This window comes from Xenopus tropicalis, chromosome 5, assembly GCF_000004195.4.
Source record: "Xenopus tropicalis strain Nigerian chromosome 5, UCB_Xtro_10.0, whole genome shotgun sequence".
NCBI lineage: Eukaryota > Metazoa > Chordata > Amphibia > Anura > Pipidae > Xenopus > Xenopus tropicalis.
The window spans coordinates 70,798,119-70,818,571 of record NC_030681.2 but is presented as its reverse complement, the minus strand read 5'-3'; the positions used below and the strand labels follow the sequence as shown (position 1 = coordinate 70,818,571).

General features: G+C 38.0%; 1 protein-coding gene across 13 annotated transcripts in view; it reads right to left on the bottom strand.

The window, feature by feature from the left end:
* The window catches only part of eya4 (EYA transcriptional coactivator and phosphatase 4), a 171,958-nt gene that overhangs the window by 128,251 nt on the left and 23,254 nt on the right, over positions 1-20,453 (bottom strand). For all 13 annotated transcript variants that reach the window (XM_031902413.1, XM_004914593.4, XM_031902414.1 and 10 more), the window contains exon 2: positions 10,206-10,309. In XM_031902413.1, coding sequence (XP_031758273.1) covers positions 10,206-10,238 — 33 coding nt within the window. In that variant the 5' untranslated portion in view covers positions 10,239-10,309. The remainder of the gene's footprint in view (positions 1-10,205; positions 10,310-20,453) is intronic.

Sequence of the window (20,453 nt, the reverse complement as noted above, 5' to 3'; positions counted from 1 at the left end):
ATGTGGAAACTGTCTGCTGCAAAAACATCACCTCTGTGCAATTTAAAATTAAAAGGAATTTTTAACAGTGTATTTATCAATGGGTGAAAGTTCACCATATGATAAATATGCTTCTAAATATCCCATAGGAATGAATAGAGAAAGTGTGAATTTTTTCATGGTAACCTCTAACCACATTTTCATAAATCTGCCCCTTAGTGAATTCAGCCTTCATTTTGGGCCGGGCTGATCTGCAAGGTTCTGAAAAAGTACATTTAGTTTATCCCAGCAAGAGCATAAAGGCTAACATACAGTGCATTCTTGGAAGAAAAGGTGCTCAGGACCTTAAGGTGATGATGGATTGAGGAGAGAGACTAAAAATTTCTTAGAAGTTATTCCTCTATCCATTGCATAACCAACCAGCAAAAACATTTATTTTTTAACCTGTGAGCCACATTCAAATGTCAAGTTGGATAGCAGCACAATCATTCAAAAAGCTTCAAGGGGTGCCTAATAGTTGGCTATTGATAGCCCTTGTGTAGCCTGGCAGCTTACAGTATGCTGTGTTTTGCAGTACACATGTTTTTATTTCGAAACTAAAGCTTGCCTTCAAGCCAGGAATTAAAAAAATAACCAGCTGTTTGTGTCCGCTGGGAGCAAAATCCAATGTGTTGTTGCTTGCGAACCACTGCATGGGGATCACTGCTGTAGATGGATTGGTCCTTATTACTAATCATCATACTGTGTTCTCTGTTTCCAGACATGACATATACATTTTAGAAAAAGGAGAACTGAATTGTTTGGATTACAATCACAAAGTGCTATAGCTACTGTGCAAGTTAAATGAAGACAAGTTTAAAAAATATAAGAACAAATTAAGTTAAAATTGTTTTGTAATTTTGTCACGATGATGCCATCCATACACTGTGACAGATGTAATGCAAACAGTGTGCCAAAGAGCAAGTATGTTTTGGTGCAAACTTTTCCAAAAAGGAAAGGCTAAGTCACTTGGGGTTGCTAAAATGTTAAGCACCCCCAAGTGACTTTAATCGCTTACTTCGTACCCCGGGCTGGTGCCCCTGTTAGGAGAAAACAGCACCAGCCCGGGGTAGCTGGAGCGATGCGCTTCCTCCTTCCGGCTTCGTTTCGCTAAGACTAACACATAGGCGCATGCACAGTAGAGTGAAAAGCCAACTTCTCTATTAAAGTGCATAATTTTAGAAGCCTACCATAGGAATCAATGGCACTCTACAGCTCCAACCTGGCCCAAGGAAAGTCATAATAACGAAGCTTGAATGAATCCGAAACTTTCATATTGTCGGTTCGACAATACGATTTTGTCAGACAAATTTTGTTGCAAAGTATGAAAAAGTCGCGCAAGGTACAAAATTTTCGCAGAAAATATTCTCAGTAAGAAAAACTCAGATTCGGACAGATCGTGCATTAATAAATGTGCCCCAGTGTGTAGGTGTGCAGCCTGTTTGAAACATAAACAAAAAAGAGCAAATTCATGTGATGGTTTTGTGTCTTCTATGAGTATTATAGGTGGGTACCGATCCCACTCATTACTGGGTACTGGAATATAACTACATGGAGAGGATGGGTGTGCCTGTGGATTCTCTACATTAGCTCTATTAGTTTCTATGGCACTGGCATATCAATCACTTCCCATAATGCACTTCCCTTACATATCCACACTGCACAATTTACTGTCTATAATATAGCCTAGCTTGTGCTTAGGCACATGAATCAAATCCTACTTTATGGATACACCAGATTTAGGGATGATGCATGGTTTTCCATGACAATTTTTACAAAATGGCACCTGTCTGCCTGCTGAAATAGTGGATTGCAAAAGAAATATGAAAAGAAAGTTTGACTAGTTTGATACATAAAAACTCACATTTTATTTATTCCTAAGGGATTTTAGAAGTGTATTTATCAAATGGTGGACTCTAACTTTCACTAATTAATAAATACACTTAGGGGCACATTTACTAACCCACGAACGGGTCGAAATGAGTCCGATTGCGTTTTTTTCGTAAAGATCGGTATTTTGCGATTTTTTCGGCGTCTTTACGAATTTTTCGTTACCAATACGATTTTTGCGTAAAAACGCGAGTTTTTCGTAGCCATTACGAAAGTTGCGTAAAATCTTGCGATTTTTTCGTAGCGTTAAAACTTGCGCAACTTTTCGCGTAAGTTTTAACGATACGGAAAAATCGCAAGATTTTACGCAACTTTCGTAAAGGATACGAAAAACTCGCGTTTTTACGCAAAAATCGTATTGGTAACGAAAAATTCGTAAAGACGCCGAAAAAATCGCAAAACATACGAAAAAGTCGCAAAATGTTCGTTTTCAAGTCGGAACTTTTCCAATTCGGGTCGGATTCGTGGGTTAGTAAATCAGCCCCTTAATCTAATAATAATGAATAGAACATGGGTGAGTTTTATACATTAAAGGAAAAGTAACACTAACATTTTTTAAGTAAAAAAGCTATTCTACCCTGCACCAATAACTGCCCTATCCTGCAAACCACTTAGTATTTTAAATGCTTTAATAGAAAATACCTACTAAAACTTGGCTTCCTGTCAATTGAACTACGGCGATATGGTGAAGGAAGGAGCAGCAACCACTATGCGACGATCGATTGATTGAGCCTAGCCTTCTTTCTGTATAGGAAGGAGGCAGGCTAGGCTCCATCAATCGATCGTCGCAGGATGGTTTGCAGGATAGGGCAGTTATTGTTGTAGGGCAGAATAGTTTTTTTACTAAAAAAATTTAGTGTTACATTTCCTTTAAGGCAATGATTTCTAACCAGTGGCTCATGAGCAACTTGTGAGCCTTTGGTGTTGCTCCCAATGGCCTCAAATAAGGTCTTCATTCTTGAATTTCTAACTAGGAGGCAAGTTTTGGAGGCATATAGACCATGGGTACTACCAAACAGAGATTTCTTTAGTCTGCCAATCCATAAAGGGGCTACAAAATAACCACTTATAGCCTTTTTTGGTCAACCCCAGGAACTTCATGCTTGTGTTGCTCCCCAATATATATATTTAAATGTTTCACACGGGTTAAAATGGTTGGGGACCCCTGCATTAAGCTGTAAACTCACATTTTGATAAATCTGACCCTTAAAGTCATCCTTTTTTTTGTTGAAAGATGATTTGGAATTATTGAAATTCATAGAGTGACAGGTCATGTGCAATAACACAATGTTTTTTACTTTTTTTGTATATAGTACATAATATAACTTTATGTCACACTGCCAATATATAGAGATTTTTAAGATATAGCAGATTTATCAAAATGAACTATAAATATGCTCCTCTACTTATGGTGCACATTTATCAAAATGTGATTTTACAGCTTAATACATAAAAACTCACCCACATTTTATTCATTCCTATGGGTTTTTAGAAGCATGTTTATCAATGGGTGAAAGTTACAATTCACCATTTGATAAAGATGCTTCTAAAAATCTCGTAATAATGAATAGAGCCTAGGAGAGTTTTTATGTCTTAAGCTATAAAGTCACATTTCGATAAGAAGAGAAGCATATTTATAGTTCATTATAGTATAAAGTGCATTAGTACATAAAGTACATTATACAGGTATGGGACCCATTATCCAGAATGCTCGGGACCTGGGGGTTTCCGAATAAGGGATCTTTCTGTAATTTGGATGTCAATAGTCTACTAAAAGATTATTCAAACATTAAATAAACCTAATAGGATTGTTTTGCTTCCAATAAGGATTAATTATATCTTAGTTGGGATCAAGTACAAGGTACCTTTTTATTATTACATAGAGAAGAAAGAAATCATTTTTAAAAATTTGAATTATTTGCTAATAATGGAGTCTATGGAAGATGGCCTTCCCATAATTTGAAACTTTCTGGATAACAGGTTTCCAGATAACGGATCCCATACCCATAGAATAAAGATCAATTTCACTGCTCTGCTCAGTTGGATACAGCAGGGCTAAGAGAGAATATAAGATAATATCCTCTCCAAAGCCTGCTAAGATACTACTAAAAAACAATACATCTAGTTTAGTTTACGTTCAAAGAGGTATAATAACAGGTGCCATTTGTTGATGGCAAATTTGAACTATGAAAATGTTGGATCTTTGCAATACAGCAATTTGTATATATGAAGAACTAAATATTGCAAGGTCTAAACAATGATTCAGAGGTGTTAAAAGCATTAGTATTATTTAATGAATGTGAAAATAATACCCTTTCAGGTATCATACAAAACACCTTTACAAGCTAAACCACATATTTTTGTACCATCTGTTTAGTTCATTGTTAAGTTCTTTCTTAACACCATAACAAACAAAAAACAGGCTTGTTAAGTACAAGAGTTCCAGGAGATGAAATTACACCAGGAAACTGCACTATAACAACCTGTCAGCTCATCACATAATGGGAAGGAGGAAGGATTTATTAAATATTTCTTCTTTCACTATAGGGAAGTGGCCTACTTTGGTAAAATATTTTGGACAAGTGCAAAAAGGAAAGATGCTCAAAGCTCATGTACATATTCGCCAGAGGCAAAAATAACAAATAATGAAACTATACACTAACTTTGATATGTTATTCTACTTTAGACAATAAAGCAACGCATAGCATTACAATATTGCACCGACAGTATTCTTTTGAAAAACCATCTTTAAGCTTGATATGTGATATGAGTTCAGTCAGTCTTGGATATTTATCAATGATTAGCTTAATGCCTTAATGCCCCCTTCCCTTGTAACTAAAAGTAGAAAGATAAGGGGTCCATAATTTGGATCACCATACCAAAACCTTAACTTATAATAAACTCAATAGGATTGTTTTGCCACTAATAAGGATTATTATATCTTAGGAGCAAATACAAGGTACTGTCTAAATGACAAAATAAAGGAAACATTTTAAAAACTTGTAATGGAACCAATGGGAGATGACCTTGTGGAATGGAGTTTTCTGGGTACCAGGTTTCCAGATACCACACCAATATATACTGTATATATATATATATGCACTCCTTGTCCAAAGCCTTTCACTGGGTGCAAATCAGATGGGGAATCTCAGTACTCCCCTTCCTTTACCACAGAAAATATTTTGATGCAATTTTGTCAAATTACAAAATCAAAATTGTAAAAACGTTTTCTTTATTATATCAACGTTTCAACACCACAGAGGGGTGTCTTCCTCAGGACAAAAACACATCACAAGTGTTGAAACAAACATTTATATCATAACATTAATAGGCTGGTCCAATGAACGACCCTTCCCTAAGTCTATAACATATCCATCATCTGACATTTAAAAAGCATTTAAAGGACAAGTATGAATTTAGACCTTTTGGTTGTACTGTTTCCAAACTTTGAATCCAAAGGGATTCTCAACACAATAATTTCTTTGCTCTGTCTCCACACCTATTAAGCTGTGGCACTTGTTCAATCACCATATTTCTTAAAGAGCTCACAGGATGGTTATTATGGGCAAAATGTAAAGCTACAGGGTTCTCATCCCCTTTAAGTTCCCCTTTAATCATTCTTTCACATACAGTTTTAATATGAGATTTATGTACCAAGAATCTCTTTTTAAAGGGCAAAACAGTCTTCCCTATGTATACCAGGGAACATGGAAACTTCAATAAGTATACACAAAAATCTTTACAACAAGTATACCTGCCTTTAATTTTAAAATATTCTCCCATATACGGGAGTGCAAATCTTCTTCAATAATGGAATTACAAGTAGTGCAATTATAACACCGGAAGCAACCATGCCTCACTGTGCCAGATTTTGGGTTACCATAATTATTTATAGGATCTGCTTATATTAAAATATCCCTAAGATTTCTTGGTCTCTTGTAAATTACCATCGGTTTCTGTCTCACTGTTGCATCCAGAGTTTTGTCACTTTCTATAATATTCCAATTAGTCATAACTTGATTCTTAATGTAATTTGAGTGAACATTATAGGTCTGCACAAAAGGTACCCCAGTCTATCTCCCAATTCCTATGGGTGCTACGTATTTGCAAGGGTCCTGAGGACTGTGAGAATAAACTGCAACACATGTATGATTGCTTTTTGGAACAGGGTTACACAAATAAAATGTTGGATGGATCTCTATCGAGAGCTAAAATAATATATATTAAAGGTGGTAAGAATAAAAAAAACCCCGGCTGGGGTACCTTATGTGCAGACCTATAATGTTCACTTGAATTACATTAGGAATCAAGTTGCTTCCTCTATTGTTGCTTATAAATCCCTGCTCCCGGCCAGTTCTCAGATAGGAGAGCAAAGATTTATACACACAGTATAGCAGACAGTAGTTATGCCACTGCACATGTGCAACAAACAACTCTCATAAAACTGGTTTTTCTCATAATTGGCAAGGATTTGCATAATGACTGCTGCCATCTTTGCACGACTGCAACTGTGATTGCACTTTGCAAATGTGCCCTTTAGTGTCTCTTTAAACTGTTCATTGTAGTCTATAGTTGTAGTGCAGACTAAAATTAGTTACATTAATATCAAAACAAGCTGCCATAAGATTAGTCTCTGACTCCCATAGGACTTTTCTATTCTGTACAAAATTTTAGGAGATTTTTAGGAGATTGTTAAGACCATCCATATTTTTTAAAAATCTTGGTTTACCTCCCAAATCTAGTGAATGTCTAATAAGAGAATCCATACAAAAAAGTAATCTCATTTTGTGTCTTCTCATGTTAACATATCATGATATATGATGATATTTTGCCCTGACTTCATCCCATTTGCATCAGCTTATGATTTATGAAATGTCACAACAGGGTCCAGGGATTAGTTATCTGAGGCATGTTAATATGTTCCGCAGCATAAAGGGCAGAGGCATTAAGGAACTGTGTGTGCATCCCAAACTGATCTTGGCTGTGCTAGCTTGGAACTCAAGGTTCAGGGGAGAAATGATCAGGTTTAGATGAGGTCATTTAGCTACACAGTATAAGCTTCCTACCATACAGTGTGGAACAGGGAAATCTGAGAACTTTTTTATTTCTCTTCTTCTTAGGAGATGTACTAGACGATTTCACAGGGGAAAGCTGAACGACTTAGGTTTTTTTTTTTTTTGCAACATTTAAACCTTTGTATGAGCTTTACCATTTTATTCATTATTAAGTGAATCTAATTATTTAGTTCATTTAATATGCCACTACTATAATAAAATATAATATTAATTTGCCATGATATAAGGCAATATATAATAATAACAAATTACAACTTCACTTAACATCTGTAATCTAAAAGGAGAAATAATGACTGCAGAAACATCATGTCCTATCCCACTCCCGAACTTTAGCACTGCGCTCACCAATACTGCCTGTTTTATTATCTGTTTAGGAAAAAGTAAATTATTCAATCAGCGTTGGCAAGCGCTATCATGTGTCTCTTAATCTTCTCTTTCAAGTGATCTCCAACATGAAGAATACGCAGTTGAAGCCAGGTGCAGATTGACTCAAACAACCATTGCTTCTAGTGCAAGATCAATGGGAAGAAAATATTAAGCAGGGCAAATTGCCACCTGTAAACTCTACTGTCTACTGTCTACTGTGTAGGGCAATATTGGTGCAGTTTGTAAAGGGTTCAGCTGCATTGATATTAATAAAGAAAAATAAAATAGAAAGATATAAAATAAATCAGTTAATGGGGAAAATGGCTTGAAAAACCACAAACATGGTGCAAACTGAATGAGGAAAGACGTAAGGGCTTGGTTGGTGCAGAAAGTGTACTGGGACCAAAGCACATGTAGGTGCCAAACTACAGAATAAAAACAAAAATATATGTCACAAACAATTCTTTGCGCACACCACAATTTGTGAACAGGAATATAAATCTGTGTGCACAAGCATGCAGCTTAGAGGTGACATTTGGGTCAACCAAGGTCCAAATAATAATTTATTAGTGCATAGAAGAAATATGGAGAAACTAAAGAGTCTTCATAAAATTAAATCTAGCTACACTATTGCTAACCCAGAGGCAAATAAGGGAAATAATCCCTTTTGTGTAAGACACAAGACAGTACTTAATTTGTAACTTTGCACATACATCTAGATAAGAATTGCAACTATTTTTCAATGCAATAGCAAATGATGACTGTAATTCTTGTTGATTAAAAGGCAGCACCAGAACATATAATGCTAGAGGAATAGAATGTTTAAAATAGGCAACAATTTCTATTGCACAGGACCAAGCAATATATTGGTGGTGATACTGCATCAGCAGAAAAATTATCAACGAAAAAAAAAGTTATTGTAAGCATAGACAGCGCTGAAATACCTCATGAAAGCGCTGAGGGACTGTGGAGCCAGCCGGGGCTCAATTCCCTCCAGCACATCAGGCGTTAATCTGCTCAGCTATTGGGCGGGAAAGAAAGACTCCTTACTCACCCCCTCCCCTTTTGCCTGCAAGCTCTCTCAGCAGCATCTCACCCCTGCAACACAGAGCGGCATCTCCCCCCCCCCCCGTTCAAGCGAATGTAGCTAGGGAATTATAGGCCTGTATTTTCGCTCAATTTACATGTTTTATGTTTTCTTTTCAGGTTCTGTTTATTAAAAAAAAAATTAAAAGATTTATATATGTGTATATATATTTGGTCTGTCACGGCAAAGTCCTTGGCCATTTAATTTCTGGTGTTGTTTGGTGGTTTCCACATGCCCACTGCGTTCGCAATGGCCGCCATTCGTTATAAAACAGCGAAAAAATTTTTTGTGATGTTTGGTAAAGTTTGAAATACATGGCAAGGACTATTTCTGATGTTGGACTCTTTAATAAAGCTGTGGCCGAACTCCACCCACAAAACGGTGTCAGTGTGTTTTTCTTGTGTCATGTGGTTATATTGGGGGGATAAGGTTGGAAGGAAGGGGAGGGAGGGAATAAGTCTCCACAGTCAAACTCTGCAACTTCCATGGTACATAAAAAGTGTTTCTGAGCCAAATACCTTACTTTGTTTACCTTGATACATCATTGCATCAGAAGTAAATGCCACAAATTTATTAAAAGGATTTTTTTTTGGAAGAATTAAGACCACAGGAATAAGCCCTGCTGAAAACTTTGTCCCAAATTATAACGACATGAGAAAAACATGATCTCCTGGGATAAACTGCCAAGAATAATAATAAGTGCGTGTCCCCAGAAACTAAAAAGTCTTGAGCAATCAAGGAACAAATAATCTGACATGATGTAAAGATCATGTACTAAGGGTAGAGTGCCTGGGTGACCACCCCACTGTTAATCCTAAAGGATCACTACTCTGATATTTGATATACTGAATATAACAACAGTGCAATGGATGCAAAAGCTATAAGGGTTGATTCACTAAAGCGATAAAACGAGCGCTATTTATAGCATGTAGGTGTTAATTTTCGCACAGACTAATGCGATATTTAGTGCATCTAAGTGTTTGTGAATCATGCGTTAGTATTATTTCTGCACGCTAATTAACGCAATGCGTTAAAATTAACGCATTCAGTTGTGCGCTATTTAACAAATGCGATATGCAACTTAACACATGCGATAATACTTTAGCGAATCGTGTTTTTTTTGCGTCAATTTTAATGCAAAAAGCATGCGATAAGCGTTATCGCACTTTAGTGAATCAACCCTATAATCTCTTTAAATATGTTTACAGGCCCGGATTTGCGGAGAGGCCACAAAGGCCTGGGCCTAGGGCGGCAGAAGTTTAGGGGCGGCATGCCGCCCCGCCGCAAGAACATTTTTTAATTTTGCTCCCATACGGAGCAGTCGGGACCTCTCCCCACTGCTCCGTATGGGAGTTAAAAAGAGCGTTCGCGCATGCGCTGGCGCTTTGCGCATGCGCAATGGGGAGCTGGCGCTTTGCGCATGCGCACTGGGGGCGCTTTGCGCATGCGCACTGGGGGCGCGCTTGCGCATGCGCAACGGGAGCGCGTTTGCGCATGCGCACTGGGGTGCGCGTTCGCGCATGCGCATGGGGGACTCCCACAGGGGCGGCCTCGGGGCGCACCAAAGAGAAATCCGGCCCTGTATGTTTACAGTTCTTAGCAATATATTTGCATTAAATCAGTCCATATATGATGAACTGCACGCACCAAAATATTATATTTTTTCCTTAACCAAGACTAAATATGACTCGTACTGCACAGGCATAGAGCTCTACATAAAGGTAATACAAGAGACTGACAAAAAGGTAAGCAGCTGACTTAGTACTTACTGGTTGCTCATTCAGGTCCTGGGAGTCGTCCATGGAGGTTTTTCAAAAATACTGGTGGTTTTTTTTTTCTTCTTTTTTTGACCAAGAAGGGTTACTTTAATTACCTAAATGGATGAAGAACATGCAAAACATGTTAAGTACATAAAATAAAATTCAGCTACTTTTTGGGGCACATTTACAAAAATTCTACTTTTTATTTTTAAAAATTTGCATAAACTCATTTACACGAATGTCTGACATTTACTAAAAAAGTATGAACTGAAAAAGTCTGTTCAGGGAAAAAGTTGCAGAAAAGTCATAAAACTGTGACTTCTTTTGAATTGTTGAACAAAAACACAGTGTTGAATACGTAATCTGAAGTTACAAAGCAAAAGAAGGATCCTCCAGGGATGGGACCTCTGCTATTGACTTCAACATCTCAGCAAGTTTTAGCTGTCAAATTAGCAGATTCGAATTTTTAGTTGTTTTGTAGCTCAGTAAATCTCAAAAAATTCTCTACTTTTTTTCTGTGGCTTTTAGTGCTAAAAAAATCCTTATTGGAAAGAAAGCATTAGTAAACAGCCCCTGTAGGGGCAGTAAGTAGTAAAAAAAATGAAGCAAGAACTGTCCCTTATAATCATAAGGGAGTCAGTTGGTTGATGAGAACAGGGAAAAAGTAGAAATTCTGAACTCTTATTTTTCATCTGTCTACACAACTGAGGAGCCAGCTAATGAAGGTTTCCTTTTACATACACCCAGCACACCAGAGGCCACCCCATTTAGATTAGAGGAAAAGAACTTTCATTTGAAGCAATTTAGAGCAATCTCCACAAGGATTTAACACAACAGATATTTCTCTTCTGAAATACCTTCATCGCAAGTTCATCCACAGCAGCCAATCCTGCTGGCCATAACATATACACTGTGTGTTGATCAGTGCTACTTTCTTTTGTGCAACTCTGTAATGTATTAGGGCTAGTGATGAGCGAATCTGTTCCGTTTCGTTTCGCCGAAAAATTTGCGAATCTTTCCAAAGATCCGCGAAACGGCGAAAAATTAGTGAAACGGCGAAAATGTCGTGCGACAAAAAAAAATTGTCGCCCACGGCTATTATTTTGTCGCGCGGCTATTGTTTTGTCGCATGGCTATTGTTTCGTCACACGCGGCTATTGTTTCGTCGCACGCGGCTATTATTTCGTCGCCCGCGGCTATTGTTTTGTCGCACGGCTATTGTTTCGTCGCACGCAGCTATTATTTCGTCGCCCACGGCTTTTATTTTGTCGCACGCCTATTGTTTCGTCGCCCGCGGCTATTGTTTTGTCGCACGCCTATTGTTTCGTCGCACGCGGCTATTATTTTGTCGCCCGCGGCTATTATTTTGTCGCCCGCGACTATTCTTTTTTGACACCGGCGACAATTTTTGGACATGCGGCGAATTTTTCCGCGGCGAAATTTTTCATCGAAAACAATCCGCCAATGGCGAAACGCGGAAATTCGCCGCGAATCTATGCCTGGCGAAACTTTACGCCCATCACTAATTAGGGCAAGAATAAGGGGCTCATATAGTATAGAAAAAAAACAAAACTTGTTCGCTCTGCCAATTTGCACATAATTATTTATTAGTATTTCGGGTGCCGATATCAATGTTTCACAAAGATTCCTTTTTTATTTTTAAGTAGGCAAACAGTACAAACATTACCATACATATTTATTTTAAGTAAAGAAGGGGAAAACCATGCATTAGTGCTTGTGCCTCTAAGTCTGCTGACAAGCTATAAAACATGGCCTAAATACATACTTTGCAGTCTCAGTAGCTCACACAGCAATCAGAACTGCTGAGGATATACTATTATACATGCTTCCTCAGCACTTTAGACAAAGTATGCAGAGAACATGGACATGAATTCTCAACCAATTTACCCATTTTGAAAATACAGAAATCCAGCAGTATTATGATGGTTTATATTAAACAGCCAAATGCATCAAAACTTGTGCAAAAAGGCCTCAATAATTTATTAATGTCAATATATGGTGCAGTTACATAAATTAACCTTTAACCTTGATAGGTGACCTATGGAAATTAATTAAGCCTAAACACTGACCATGACAGTTTATCACAGTTCAACAAAGAAGCCAGTCACCAGCTGCCACCACACTGATACAGCAGGCACTACCCCACCAAGTCTGGTCATACATCCAAGATCCACTTGAGTACCACACCCAAAAGGAGCCCAGTATCACACCTCAACAGACATCCAGTACTTTAAAGGAAAACTATACCCCCAAACAATGTAGGTCTCTATAAAAAATATATTGCTTTGATGAACTCATTTGTAAAACCCTGCTTTATCTGAATAAATTATTTTCATAAAAATATACTTTTTTGTAGTATGTGCTATTGGGTACTCTTAAATAGGAAATAGTTATTTTAAGAATCAAGGGCCGCCTCCTCGGATAAGAGGATTTACAGTGCACACAAACAAGCCAAGGCACACATACATGCTAGGCCACATCAGCCAATTAATGGGTAGAGTTATGTCTTTTGCTTCCATGCTTCTTCCAGTTAAAGCATCATTATTTCAGGTCATGTGATCTCTGAGGGAGCACACAGCCCATCACTAAATGACGGGGCAAGGGAAATTATGTAAAAGGACAATATATTTACTGATATATACTGTATATATTACAGTTTGGAGAGATTCTTGTAACAGGTCACTTAACATAATATAAACTCTGTTGGTTAAGTATTCATTCTAGGGGTATAGTTTTCCTTTAAGAACATATTCCCATCCTAACATTTTGCTGTGAAAATTAATGAACACTTAAACCCCATAAACTTAAAACACAAACAAATAACCATTTTTCTTGTAAAACTTTTATCCTATTTTTGGAAAGTCTGGAGAAGGTAGGTGCTGTCTGCTTTAAAAAAGGAGCCTGTTGACTTATTGCCTCCCTACCAAGGTGCCCCTGGATACAAGGGCAACCAAACTTTGTGTGCCTAGAGACCAAGGGGTGTCCTTTCTTATTCTCAAAACTAAGTGCCACAGGTAGAATGCAGCATCCAAATATCCCAGAAGCAGTTTTTTATGTCAAAGTTATGTATACTCAGGAGTTTTCCCAGAATTTGCAAGACATATTTATGTCTGTGGCTGTGTCTATAAATCTGATATTTGTGGCGTCCTGTATATACACAAATATAGGGATTTGTAAATAGCTGTCATGTGCTGCCTTCCATTGTAAAGCAATTAATCAAACTGCATCTTAGCTAGGGATGAACAGTCATTTGAATGAATTAAATGTTTTCATCTATTTATTGTTGAACAATGCTTGTAGGACATAAGCTGAAAAGAAAAAAGACACACAATAGATGATGATAGATAGATAGATAGATAGATAGAGCTTGATTCAGCTAAGCAAACACATATGAGAGAACATAATCAATGAGTAGATCCTGTTTGTTGCATATTTTTTAAACATTAACTAGAACTATGCACAAAAGACCAATTAGATGTTTTCCAGCTGCTTCAGGGAGGGGGGGCGGGTGAGTTTTCTATTCTGCGCTTTTTTGCGGGGGGCCCAACGCAGAGTAGTTTGCTACTGATTAACAGATTGGATTCCTCTGTCAATGAATAAAAATACACAATGTGATTAAAAACAGGCATTTTTATACATCAAATTTTTGCACTACCACATTTATCTGTGGTTTCTTTGCACACTTCAGTGCCTTTATCAACAGCAGACCAGAAAATTAACTCCCCAAACTGAAAAGAAAAAACATATCACGCATATTTGTGGTTTGGTCTACTTGGGAATTTCATAGCACCCTCACCGTAACCAGTGAGAAATCAAGCACCATAACATATAATAAATAAAATATAATGCAAAACATGTGTAAGGTTAAATGCAGCCTATTCATGTAAAATAGCTTTCGTTCACGTGTCTTAGAAGGTTATATACTTTTGAACCAAACTGTGGAAAAAAATGAATAAACTCTGAAAATATTTTAGAACTGACTGTAGTAGAGTCTGAGGTGAAAATAAATATAAGCTATGACGATTTATTATTTGGGTTAGCATATTCTTCATTAAAATATGTTCTACATGTGTTTTGCAAATCTTGAGTCTTTGCTCCTTAATATTTCTGTTATTCTTCTATGTTTATGAGCAAGTAAAAACACTGAGTAATTGTTTTGTGTGATAAGGGCAGATTTTGGGATACCAGCAGACTTGCTTCCTTGAAGCTGGCAAATAAGTTGTGTGTATTGTGTTTTGAGATTATTTACAAGTCCAGTGCAACTACAGCCCTTTAACATTGAAGATCTGTGAATCCAAAGATGTCCCCAGTAACTCCCCAGCTTCTTTTCTGCTGGTTCACAACTCATCCTCTGCGTTAATGTCAGTTACCTGAGCTTAGGCACCCACTCATAAGCTACAGTATTTAGAATATAAAAGCCATGATTCAAGGCTGATTAGTAATTAATTCAGATTTTCATTGCATGGCAGCTCAGGATAAAGTTACCATCCATCCCTGTTCCACGGGGACAGGCACCATTTCAGGACTTCGGTCCCCATAGAGAATTGCCCCATTCCTGCCTGGTAAAATAACTTCTTAAAGTCCCAGTGCTGAAATATATCAGAGTCAGTACTGAATTTGTTACAGGTAGGGGGCACAGAAGAGCAAGCAGGTGGCCATATTCAGCAGAAAAGCCTGAAGCAGAAAACCGATGGGCTGCATCAGGGGGGCAGATTGTACTTGTACAGAGAATGCCAGGCACCCCCAAGTGACTTTAATCGCTTACCTTGTACCCCGGGCTGGTGCCCCTGTTAGGGTAGCTGCGAACGCTTCCTTCGTTGGTTCGCTTGCGCATTAGAGTGAAAGGCCAAACTTTAACAACAAAGTCGGCTTTTCACTCTACTGCACATGCGCCGGCCCAGGGATTTTGCTGCAGAAGAAACGCGGAAGAAGGAAGCGCTCACTACAGGTACTGGTGCGGTTTTCTCCTAACAGGGGCACCAGCGCAGGGTACAAGGTAAGCGCTTAAAGTCACTTGGAGGTGCCTAACATTTTGGCACCCCCAAATGACTTAGCCTTTCCTTCTCCTTTAAACATTGAACCTCATTTGCCAGTTTGATGCACAGTTTTCCAATTTAGCTAAATCACTCTGCAAAGTGGCAGTATCCTCCATGGAACTTACAGTTTTGCATGATTTAGTATTATTAGCAAAGATAAAGAAAGGGACAGTGCATTCAATGCCACTTCAAGGTCATTAATAAACGAGTTAGAAAGCAAAGGGCCAAGGACACATTTCTTCATTTACCACCAATCTTTGTAATCTATTCTTTAACCAGTTCTCTATCCAAGTACAAAATATTAGTTTCCAGGCCAATATTCATTAATGTAACCATTAACCTCCTGTGTGTTACTGTATTAATTGTTTTAGCAAAATATAAGCAGGTCACATTAATTTCACATCCATCAATAGTTATAATATTAGAATTGGGTCTCTTAAAAAGGAAACCTGCATTCACTGGTTCCTCAGTTGTGTAGACAGATGAAAAATAACAGCTTTATCCCTGCTCTCATAACTTTTTAAATATTTTAAAAGGTATTTATTTTACTCCTTGCTGCAATACACTTCTCCGTTTGTATTTTAGCTTTTTTTGCAGGTTTTATTGGCCACATTGTACCTTAAATACGTTTCTGCTGCCCCAGCTAATTTGAATGACTTAAAAGCACATTTTAATTACCAACCTCAACACCAACACTTCTATCAAATCATAAAGGTTTTGCTTTGCTACAGCATTTCTTGCTTACAAGGGAAATCTACTGACTGTATTTTTATTAAGTGGTATTTTAAAGACATTCCATTTCCTTTTGTATTTAACCCTGTGAAAAGCCTTTCCCACTTATTTTCCAGTATATTGCAGATATGCTCTTATATGGTCAAAGTTTGCTCTCCCTTATAGAGTTGTCTCTGCAACATAATCTTAAGGAGACCATGTTATGATCACTATTTACTAAATGCTTACCAATGCAAATGCAGATACATTTTGTACTATTACTTATTACCAGATCCAAAAGAGAATCATTCCTAGTAGGTTCTTGAATTACCTGGAATAAAAGTTGTCAAATTCCCTAGTATTTTTTTTACTTGTCCCCCTATTAATCCAGTGGATGTCTGGATAATAGAATTCACCCATAATAACAACTTGACCTGGGCCTCATTCTCCTCACTTTATATGGGGTGGTTTGTAGGACAATTTTCTTTCTCTCTACCCAAAGGGATTCCACACCCTCGCCAGTGTTATCCCTGGTAATATCTTTAATTCTGGCTGAACATAAAGACAATCTCAGATGCCCTTTTAAACCCCTCTGTTTCTTCTTAAAGGGTTTAATCATATAAATTCACAGCCCACACATACTGTATGTTTCATCCCATGTTACCTGACAAGCTCTGTGCATTTGCCAGCAGATAACAGAGGTTACTGCTTTTCCCTGATATTTATATTATGCAATGGAGAATTAGATCTAAGGTTACTGTTTGACAGTTGTTTTTTTGTAACAGTGAGATTTTCTTGGTATATTATGTGCCATCCTTAATCCTCCCCATGACCCCTTACTAATCTTACTGCCCATCCTACACTTGTTTCCCCCGTAATACTCTCATAGCCATTCTTTCCCCTTGCACAGTGCACCCCCTTTTTGAGGTACAATTAACCACTGCTACAGATTGTACCCCCAAAAAAACCCAGTGCTATATGAACCTAAACCAAGAGTTACATCCTGCGGCACAAGTGTTACTTATAATTAAGGGCTGATTCATCAAAGTACGAGATACAATAATTTCTGATGATCCGAAATATCATGAAAATGCTTACGAAAAAATCGTACAAAAAGTCACAAAATTTTCGTATCCGAACGATCATAAACAGCAGGAAAAACTTTCTGACTTTGATCCTCCTGTGAATGTTTTTGGAAGCCTCCCATAGGACTCAATGGCACTCTGCAGCTCGATTTTGTCACACAAATTATTGCGCTTTTTGTCGCAAAAAATATGCACAGTATGATTTTTTTTGTGTTCGGAAGCGATCGTACTTTCATAAATGGGCCCCTTAGTGTTTAGTGATGTAATATATGTCATACATAATAAAAAAAATAATCCTGTTGGAAATCAAGATATTTGAAGTTACAATTCCTTCTAGAGACATAACTAGTGATGAGCGAATCTGTTCCGTTTCGCTTCGCCGGAAAATTTGCGAATTTTTAAAAAGATCCGTGAAATGGCGAAAAATTAGCGAAACAGCGAAAATTTTGTGCGGCAAAAAAAATTGTCGCCCGCGGCTATTATTTTGTCACCCGGCTATTATTTCGACGCACGGCTATTCTTTTGTCGCCCGCGACTATTCTTTTTTGACACCGGCGACAATTTTTGGACGCGCGGCGAATTTTTCTGTGGCAATTTTTTTCATCCGTTTCGCGAAACAATCCGCCAATGGCGAAACGCGAAAATTCGCCGTGAATCCATGCCTGGTGAAACATTTCGCTCATCACTAGACATAACCAGTATAAAAGCTCTCAGTCTTGTGTCTTTATATGATCATGGAGATCTAATACCTTATACTTTACATAGGGGTACATTATTCACTATATACTTATAGGTGATATTTATATTTTCTGCTTCCCTTTTTATGTGGCATTTTTTTGTAAAAAAAAACTTTCCAAGACATAATAGAGGTTGGTTAGTAGAATTTATAGTCTGAGCATATATTGGAGCAAAACAGATCCCCAGGCACTATGGTTCCTAAAACTGACTGCCTAATGGAACTTTAAGACACCTCAGAACTATGTTATACTTATTAAAAAGAATAAGTTACAAAGAACGAATGCCTATAATAAAATCTGCTGTATTGGTTTGTATTATCCTAAATACAAAAAACTGATCAAAGCAAATTGATCAATAAGTTGATTGGTTATTGCACTCAGGGAAATGTGGCCATGGTTAGTAAATTACCCCCCCCCCACACACGCACAAACACATTAAACTGTCTGTTTCTCATGTCATCTACCTTAATTGTACACTATTTTTTAATATTATGCAACACAAAGGCAAAGTGCTGTACAATCAGTATATGCAGTTTGCATATATAAATACTCCTTTTAAAGTCAAGGCTGTGTTATCCATTAATAGTGATGAGTGAATATGTCCCATTTCACTGAAAAATTCCTGAAACTGCTGAAAAATTTGCAAAACTCAGATGCCACACCTCTTTTTTTAACATGCGCAACTTTTTTTGACATAACCACGTTTTTTTTTTTTTTACATGGCTGCTCCCTTTTTCAACGCAGACACGCTCTTTCGCGGAAGTTTCACAAAACAATTCGCCAATGGTGAAATGCAGAATTTCGCTGTGAATCTATGCCTGGAAAAAAATTCGCCCATCACTATCCACTAATATATAAATATGTAATTCCAAAGTAACAAATATAAAAATAGCTGTAGAGTAAAAGAGTTTGTTTTTTTATCTAGTTAGCTGCAGCATACTGAACTTAATTTTTACTTAGGTAACGTACCACCTATAAATCTTTATAGAAACCTAATTTCTTCCTTCCTATAAAAGTTATTTGTATCATAAAAACAATCTCCTCTTCAGAAAATTCATTTCTTAAGTGGGCCTCCAAAGCTGTTTTTATAAGAGCAATCCATTAAAACAACAACCATTACTGTAAGACTTTTACAATAATTCATGGTATTTTAATAATGAGCACTATATTGTACATGGAGTGCAGAAATATTTTCATGCAGAACTGAAATAAACTAGCCGCAATTTCACATTTCTTTCTATAACTGACCGCAGACTGCTGTAAAATTCTACATGGGAGTTAATAGGTGCTAAACTGAGGAGGTCTTGTGAGACATTTATACTAAGTATATAGAATCTTTGAAATAAAAAGACATAAATAAAGCAGATTTACCATACAGAGAGAGAAATCTCTGCTATTTAGAAAAAAAATAAAGTGTGTAAATTATTTCATACATTTGAGACAAAAATTATAGACAGCTAATACATAAACATGGTTTACTTTTCCATTAAGATCATGTTCAATTGTAACTTTTAAGGCTGAGGCAGGGAGTGGAGGTCCACAGTGCAGGCCTGGGGTTGGCAGAGAGACAGGATGGGGGCAACAACCAGAAGCCCTGAGCCAGGAGGGAAGAGAGGCTGGTGCACAAGCCAGACAGAGGGGAATCACGGCCAAGGTATGGCAAGCAATGAGGTGGGGCCCAGGTGGCTACAGAACCCTGGGCAGCCAGGTCCAATAGGGGGCAATGCTTCCAGTATGGTGGAGGGGGTACCCTCACATTCCAGGGTTCAGGGGGAGGGTGGCCTCACAGCTAATATGGAGGTGCAGTGGAACTGAGATGCTAGGGACACTGACCCATCTACTGGCAGAGGTTTGGGACAGCAGGAGAGCAGTTGCAGTGTGGGAGCCACTCAGGGGCAGTAGGTAAATAGGATGCCTCAGAAAGTGGGCCAGTAGTTCTGCAGTGGAAATATTGAGCAGGTCATGGTGGACAGTGACAAGGGGGTAGCAAGCAAGCCGAAAGCAGCTATCACTGTTCAGGAGACCTCAGAAGGGAGATAAGGAACGGGAGACCATAGTAAGTGGCATAGCAGAGTAGGGGCTAAAAACAGGAGGTGAATTAAAGCATTTGGAAAGAGAACTTTGTGGAGTAATTTTCTCTACTGCTCCTAGATGAAGTCATGTTATAGATAAAATGTTATAGATAGATGCCCAAAACCTTTGACCTTTTAGTAATTTGATCATGCATACCTCCTAATGGGCAATTATTGATAGGTGTTGGTGTTTTCCCTCTGTGTGTATTTAATTTTTAAGACTAATTGTCTATCCCTTTTGTATCTTTGCCAGCATAATTGGCAAGAATAACACCTTAAAAGTGGTTGGTGTGGTGATATTTAGTGATGGGCGAAAAGTTTCGCCAGGCATGGATTCGCGGCAAATTTCCACGTTTCGCCATTGGGGGATTGTTTCGTGAAACGGATGAAAAATTTCGCCGCGGAAAAATTCGCCGCACGTCCAAAAATTGTCGCCGGCGTCAAAAAAGAATAGTCGCGGCTGACAAAATAATAGCCACACAACAAAATAATAGCCGCGCGACAAAATAATAGCCGCGGGCGACAAAACAATAGCCGCGCGACAAAATAATAGCCGCGGGCGACGAAATAATAGGCGCGTGCGACAAAACAATAG